We start from the raw sequence: 8538 nt of genomic DNA on the forward strand, positions 1-8538 counted from the left end.
CTCTACAATACAGGTACGTGGAATGGGATCATTATTAATAAACAAAGAACTGTTCAGGGGGTAATAAGTTGACAATACGAATAAACATCCAATATGACTAATAGACAACTCTTAGAATACTAATTTATGTACAAAATAATAATGAAATGAATGAAATAACAATAAGTTCTTTATTAATATCGCGTTATTAGCAATCATCTCTTAAACATTTATTTAGTGTTGTTTGTGATAATTAAAAATAAGAAAAATTTGTGTCCCGTTATCAACATCGCGCTATCAACAGTTTTCAAAGATGGCGCCAAAACCTCGTAGGATGTTTTAAGGAATTACTCTGTGAATCAGGATTATAACCGTTCATGGATATAACAGTGAACATAATAATGAACGTAAGGTAAATTACTCAAAATTCATCGCGTAAACGATATGTCTTTCAGTGGAGACAAATACAAGAAACGTCTTCACTCGTACTTATAGGTTTAAACTAACACTAAATTTAGACAACACATGATGGCATTGTACACGATTAATAGCTTACGTTACTCAATAATCAATGTTGCTATACTACTAATCATTGTTTTTATAAAATTTATCATTACAATCCCTGTAAACTATCAGATATTACGTGCGTTCTCATAAAGAAGCGAAAGGCATCCCCGTGTTACAGTATATATAAAAGACTCACGAACGTCAACATGCGAACGAGTGAAAACATTTATACAAAAACAAAAATGGTCCACGTCATTTCAATATATTAAAATAATTTTGATCTCCATGATGAATAATACCAACAATTTTTATTAATATTGCAGGTTTTGAATACCAACACAGCAATTCAGTTTTGGATACAGATCTATTGATATTTTTAACATCAACCGAAATAGCATCAATTCAAATTAGTTTGAAATTTAGTCTCTGCTATTTTGAAGCCCATTCACTGAATCCTCGCCATATGAAAAGACATATTAAAATAAATTTGAACTCCATGGTGAAAAATACTAACATTTTTTTTTAACACGAACACAACAATCCAGTTTTGGATACTGATCTATCAATACTTTAACATCACCCGAAATGGCATCAATTGCCGATAAGTTAGATCTTTTAAAATGGTATTTGTTAATTAAAGGGTAACACACTCAAACTTATATATAGAATAACAGTTTGTTAAGATACAATGGTCCGATGATGAAAATATCATCGTTGAAACATTGCATGTAAATAAACCAGTAATTCATTTGACATATTAATGATATGTTCAAGGACAATTTGCCCAAGATTAGGTATTGTAAACGTATGGCGATGACAATATTTGGTGTGTCAAATTGGGGCTTAACAAGACAAAAACAATCTTATAATGATGCATGCAACAAGGCGGTGTATAAATAACCACACCCCATGTCCAAATTCTTATTGTGTTCTAAATGAAACAGGTGATTGATAATATATAATCACAATCATTGATCGAGGGACTTCCGGTCTTATTTTTACAACCAAATTCTTTACTAATGAAATGATGAGTGGCAATAATAGGACAACATTTTAGAATATGTCTTCAGGTCTGAGCTTTCCCGTCGTTGATTTTCCTTGGCAATTGCTCCAGGATTTTAGTTAAGACCCTCTCCTTATTCTATCATAAATGCGGCTTTTAGTGAATTACTGGAGTAATCGCTCCTATTTACCCATCCTTGTAACGCGAAGGTTTGTGAAAGGAACTTCTACTTCCTAAAAACTGTAAACTGGTTGATGACTATAAATATGAATTTTGCTGTCCGAAATATAAAAGAAAAGCTGATTGTAAAGTTTAACACCTACCAGTGATAACAGCACTTTTAACAAGTATGAACACGGAATCTATTCCTATGAACCAGTACTAAAGAAATAAAAAAAGATAGCACTACTCACTGGAATTTTTGTGGGGTTTTCAACAATATGTTACGATGAAGAATTATTTCTTTCCAGAATATGATCTTTTTAATTTAAATGTATTGCAACGGGTGGAACACAAATACGTTTTCTTCAAGATACTAAGATTAAGAGAACACAATTTGTATGGGAAACTATCACTAGTTTTATTATAACAGCACGGCTTTTCGACAAGTATCCACGTATCTTTATAATTGTGCTTGATACTGGCATTCTTACAGCGTGATTAAAATCTATAAATCGATTTCCCAGAAGAAGTATCAATTTGACACGTAACAAACATGATTTTAATTCACTATAATTAAGATGTCGAATAAAATATGGAGAGCAATCTGAAGGTTTTATAGTTCTCGTTTAAGACAGGGGCTTCTTTTTATAAACGCTGGGTGTGGAGGTGAGGTGGTGTAATCTAGATGGACATCCCCGTACTGATGCAATCGGGTTATTTCATTTTACATTACATAGGTCGAGAAGACGGAAATCCGTGACTTGTAATATAGTTTTATTAAGGATAAAAAAATCAATTAACATTCTTGGGTTCCTGGCATATAATGCTTTTCTTTACCTGTCAAATAGTATACATCAAACTGAAAGCCTGATTACTTTACCTGTCTCTAATGGTTAATAAACCATAGTATCATAATTATATCATTATCCCCTACAATGCTAATGAATATAATAATATAAGCATCGAAAGATTGATTTATATAACACAGATAATTGATGCGGTGGAATAACATGGCCGTTACATTTTCTTATATTGATGATTTCTATACTATGTAATATCCAATATATATTTTTTTATTAAGAGTAACCGAAAAAAAAAAGAAAAAAGAAATCAGATAGGCATTGAGGTGTAAGGAATTCTAATAGGAATATCATCCTAACACAGCATGGTCGTAAGAAACCCCATTTATCTTATCTTCTAGTTTGGTCAGAGCGTCTACACTTAAGTCTAATGCACTAAGTCCAGTACCGAGTCAATTAATAATGACACGGGATCCAGGCAACCGTAAATGAAATGAAAAGAAATGGGGTTTAACGTCCTACTGTTCTGTTCCGAACTGGACTAATGAAGACGATTTTGATGAAAGATTAGATAAAGAGCTGATATTTCTCGCTATAATAGTTTAAAAATAGGTAGTGAAAACAGAATATGCTGAAAATTTCAGTCAAATTGCTTCGCTCTGACCCGAGATATTACCGATACAATTTTAGGCTAGCCTTCATCGTAATTACTAACGTTAGTACGATAATTAAAATAAAAATCTCGATTATCCATTTTTAAGTTAAATTGTTCATCAAAAAATGTATTCAAATCCACTAAATATCGCAGGCTAACGATGATATCGAGAGTTGATTATCGTCTTGATAAGCTAATTAATGTCTAATTAATAATTTTGATAACATTTCAGGCCTAAAGAAAGACATATCGAAGGCAGATTTAGCTCTTGCATAATGTATGTTTAATTTAGTATGTTAACCTTATGTTCCGTATTATTATTACACTATCGTACAGAAGATACTATATTTTATTCACATACTAAGATTCTACTATTTGAAAGATATACGTTTTGTTAATTGTACATAATATGTTTAGTTTTTACGCTAAGTAGTTAATAATATCTTTGTATTATTATTTATTTCTTTTTTTTGACTTTGTATTTCCTGGAGGATAATACAAACACTGTTTGATTATATGAAAATATATACTTCCAAACTCTTTTCGTGCTTTTGGAAAATCATATTAGTTGATTGCCTATCGGTCTGTACCGACCTGGATTACAATGACTTGTAATATTTTTTCAAGTATTTAATGACAAAACCCGCCAGAGCAGAACAATGTAAAATAATGTAGATAGATATTGTTTTATAATTAGCATTAACCAAGGAGTACATTAATTCCAACATTATCATAGTAATAGAATAACAAATATCGACTTGAGAAATATAGCCCAGTCGGTACAGGAACGTTAAACCCAGTTTTAATTTCACTTCAGCTCGCTATATCATGTTTGAATCTGCTATCATTACAAATTTATATGCTCCGAAACTAATGTTTTATCATATCCAGCTTTTCATTCACATGACGGCAGTAAAATATACGATATTGGTATCTTGTCCCAACCCATAACAGTTATATGTAGTTTCATTAACATTATATATATCTCACTTGTTTTTCTACATATTTTATATATTTTGACACAAAACAAAACGGTATGTATCTATATATATTTAAACAACTACAATTTTAATTTTACACCTGATCGAAGGTTCTTTCATGTAGGTGAGAAAGTAAACCATAGAACCATAGAATAATAATGAGTAATAGTGTAGTTATTATTTGATAATAACTAGAACAAACTTTCCTAATTATCTTAGTTTACTAAACCGATTTTACGTGCTTATATTTTAGTTGTATGTTTTAATATTCTGGTGCTTTTAGTTCGTTGCAATAAATAATATATTAATGGACAACACCAAAACGCTTTGTTGTTCCTCATCAAATTAAAACATATTTATTTACATAGTAAGTAATCATAATAGTGTTGGTTATTTGCTTTTAATGGGGGGTGGGGGGATCAGGGTAATGGATTTTAACATAATATTGCATTCAAAGGCATAGCACTTGTTAACCCTTTCGTTTCTGAATTAAGAGTGAGTTAGATAATACATGGGGATACTTGCTCCAAATAGATAGAAATCGTTCTTGAAATAAGTAATCGCATTTGGTATTTGGAGATTTAGTACAAAACGTCCTACTGCCACTTTGGTAACAACTGAAACGTCAAAATTGAATTAATTGCCATAATTTATGACAAATGTCAGTATAATAATGTCTAAGCATCAGCTGGTGGCTAATATGTATATAGTAGTCACCGTAATCCAGTAAGTCTCTAAATGGGATGGGGGACTTAATTTTATATTTATTTCATCTCTTACAATGTCCGTGTAGGTGTACTTATATAGTACTGATTATACGGTCTTTTCAAATATGGTGAGCAATTTGAGACAAAGTGCGGAAATATTGATATGGAGTAGAGTAGAGAATGTTCTTTTATTGTAAAGGACAATAAGCAACTATAATAATAGATGTCAAATATTCTTTTTTTAATACTTACCCCCAAGGAAAAACATATTACAGTCTAAGAAGTATACTCTATCAATATGTCGTATTGAGCAACATTTGTGGTGGAATAACACCTTTAAATATTTATTCTGAAATATCAATACCCACACCCTTTTGTGTCATTTGCATAATCCACAAGTTTCTCTCAATTAAAACGATTTTTCGTGTGTTATTTACACATACCGTATTTAATCTAAAACCAGTCTTATATTTCATTTCTTCAAATACGCAACAACTATCATTTAACAATTTAAACTGCGTTAAATGGATTGTTACCTGAAAAATGGTATAAATGATTCCATGCTCGAAATCTTTAATATTTTCCCTTTTTAAAATTGAAACATAAAATAAGTGTCCTACCCCAAAAATGTTTTTCAATGTCTACTAACAGAAAAAGGGAAACCCCGCCGCAAAATCCCTCGAAACGAACCTGGGACCACCCCACTCACTGAGCCATCTTGGCTCTCACCCACTCTAAGGAAAATCACTGAAATAATCTACACAGGAGGAAGGGTTCATGTCGTTCTTTCCTTTCCAATTTCAGAGTTAGCTTGAAATTTCGTTAGATACCGACCATCTAAACTAAATCTATACATTTATTGGCCACAAATTCATCCTGTGAATGAGAAGGGTAATTGTAATAATATCGATCCTGTTGATTCTGTGATTTCACGTTGTGATTTTCTTAAAATAAAGCATCCCGGGAGAACGTTAAGATCTCTCCATCGTGGCAGAACGGTGAATGAAAAATGTAACTCCATTCATTTAATGACTAAAACGCGCCCAGACATGAATTCACCAGGGGTGGGGTCTTATCTTGTAACTCGTGATGGATATAAAAACTATATGCCTCAATTTATAGATTTTGCATGCAATATCATTTCGGACGTTGAATAAAGCCATCTCACATGCAATTTATAGAACCAGACATCTGACGTCAGTGAACCAGTTGTGGATATATATTTGTGCGTTGTTGACAGATAATTTCCCAAATACATTAAAGATAAATTCTATTGTATATCCTATGGCATTTCGGCACGTGCTATATTATATCTGATTAATGTTGCTGTATTAGGAATATCTACCAAACCACGTTATTACCATATCGTAACATTAACATGACAAAGTACCCCAACAATGTTATACCTTTTGAAGGTCTTCGGGACTGGGAACAAAGTCAAATATTGTAGATCAACGTATATGAACTATCCCTTTTTCCATTTGTGTACACCCCACCCCATCTACAAATTTACAGTTTAGGTTTCTGAGAAACGTAATTTCGTTCCCTGCTGTAATTATAATGTCTAAAATCTAAAATTATCTAATGGTAATTATTATTTTTAAATTCCGTCTACACGAACAAAGGAACAGCCTAGTAAGTAAAGATAAAGATTAAGCCCCTGTGTTGGCGTACCTATAGCTACGTCGACTTACTGGGCAATTCCTCCTCCAAGTGCATCGAAGATGTAATCATATCAGTATTCTAGAAACACCATTCTCAGTAAATTATTCTCAGTTCTGTTGACGAACTTGAAATATTTGTATCTATTATTTCTTGTTATTTTTTGTTATGGTCTTTAACAGTGGGAGGAAACCGGAGGACCCGGAAAAAAACCAAGAGGCTGAACAGGTGACCCTACTCCTTGTCACGTACAACCGGGGAATCGAACCACGCCAGTTGACTCAATAACAGATCTTATGATACAGCGCGCACACGCTAACCATTCGGCCTTCCAACCCCCCTAAAACCAATAAACAGGTACTGGTAAACATAGGGTACAAGTTTAAAATCTCTAAAGACTACCCCTTTGTTTTAGCGGCATTTATGGGTGGGTGGGAACGGTGATCGAGGATCGAGTGGTCGAACGTGTAAGCGAATTGTGGACGTTAGCACCCCCCACCTCTCTCTCTCTCTCTCTCTCTCTCTCTCTCATTACACTACTCGGCAACCCAACCTATATTATATAAATGATTTTAAGAGATAAGGCTAGGATGGTGAACATAATCTCAATAACCATTTACCATTGAAAGTGCTAGCTATTTGATAATTGGTTTCAATAACAACTTGGGTACGAAAAGACAACAAGACGGAGTGTTGATACAACATGATAACGGATATATGTAAACCTTAGACTAAACAGACTGTATATAAAAAGCATGATATAGAACGTTTCAAAGATCGATATCAAATTAAAAAGCTACAGACTAAAAAGGACAGTTTCGCCCACTGGATTCACTCTTTTATTTGTGTTAAAGTATATTGATTTCTTCAGTATTTTAAACTGAAAAACGTGTCACAAGATCGAATGTGCAAAACACTAGAAAACGTATTCAATACAGAATTATCAACTAATGAAAAATATGTTTTTCTTGCCATTCCTATATCGGAGTCATGTAGTGTTTATTTATAATGCATAATGCATAAAACATCTGCGTTCATTTCTAAATTTCAGTTAAAGATAAAATAAAATTTCGTTGCTTTTGGTGATGTTTACCGAACATAGTTGATTATATACCAAGCCAGAGTTACCTACATACGTTACATGCCATTTTGTTCTTATATATTTATGATAATTACCACAGTCCAGTACAAAACACTTTATCTCAAATACATCTACGAAGAAAATATGTATCAAAAATAAAACCAAAGTAAAATGGCATTTAATCATGTTGGATCCAAAAGCTAACACAGCTGATGCGCGTTTTCGAACATATGGCACTACTTCCTCATCTATGCAATAGCTCACACCACAGCTCCATCTGGGGCTATCGAGTAGCGGGTTTTTGGTGCCATGTATATTAATACAGCTCAGATTGATTAATCTGGTTGGTTATACAAATTTGTGAGCTATGTAAACAGGACAGGGTTCGGGCAAGAGACGGTGTCTAGTCAGTCGGATAGGCAGTCGGAATTCGAAATAAGTGTACGTTGTAACACCTTATAGGACGCTGCATGGCGTTTGCCCGCCATTATTAACTCGCATGGAACAAAAAAGTAGGACGTTAAATCTAATTTTCATTTCATTCATTTATAAAGTCTGTGCCAGTAGCGAAGGGTCTCTTTTGAGGTTATTGTCCCCAGAATTATTACATTTTTGTTGTAGTTTCTACCGTACCTTATGCAAATTTATATCGCATTGTGCCAAATTTATACAATATTTTATGCCCCGTTATAAATATTATATGTCCTACTGTACCAAACTACTTGTTATATATTATGCTATATGTGAATGTGAAGCGAAAAAGTGAAAAAAGGACCCGTTGGATTGACGGCCTCACCACTGGACATGCGATTATTCTTATTCTCCTCGCCACGCACATTCATTAGGTTGAACTCATACCGCACCTGTGTGTCATGAAGTTCTATACATTCCCGAGGTCAATCGATTCTACAGGTCGAAAAAAAGAATAGAACAATAGTAGTACAGACTATTGTAGATAAATTGTTAGCAATTGATCGAACTTAATTCGATTAACCAGTGGTT

At 33.3% G+C, this 8538-nt stretch overlaps 1 protein-coding gene across 1 annotated transcript in view; it reads right to left on the reverse strand.

Annotated features, from left to right (window-relative positions):
- The window catches only part of LOC126816105 (P-selectin glycoprotein ligand 1), a 38629-nt gene extending 31026 nt beyond the window's left edge, over window positions 1-7603 (reverse strand). Inside the window, exon 1 of the mRNA XM_056100038.1 lies at window positions 7588-7603. Coding sequence (XP_055956013.1) covers window positions 7588-7603 — 16 coding nt within the window. The remainder of the gene's footprint in view (window positions 1-7587) is intronic.
- Between the last annotated feature and the right edge of the window lie 935 nt (window positions 7604-8538).

Source organism: Patella vulgata, chromosome 3 (assembly GCF_932274485.2).
Source record: "Patella vulgata chromosome 3, xgPatVulg1.2, whole genome shotgun sequence".
NCBI lineage: Eukaryota > Metazoa > Mollusca > Gastropoda > Patellidae > Patella > Patella vulgata.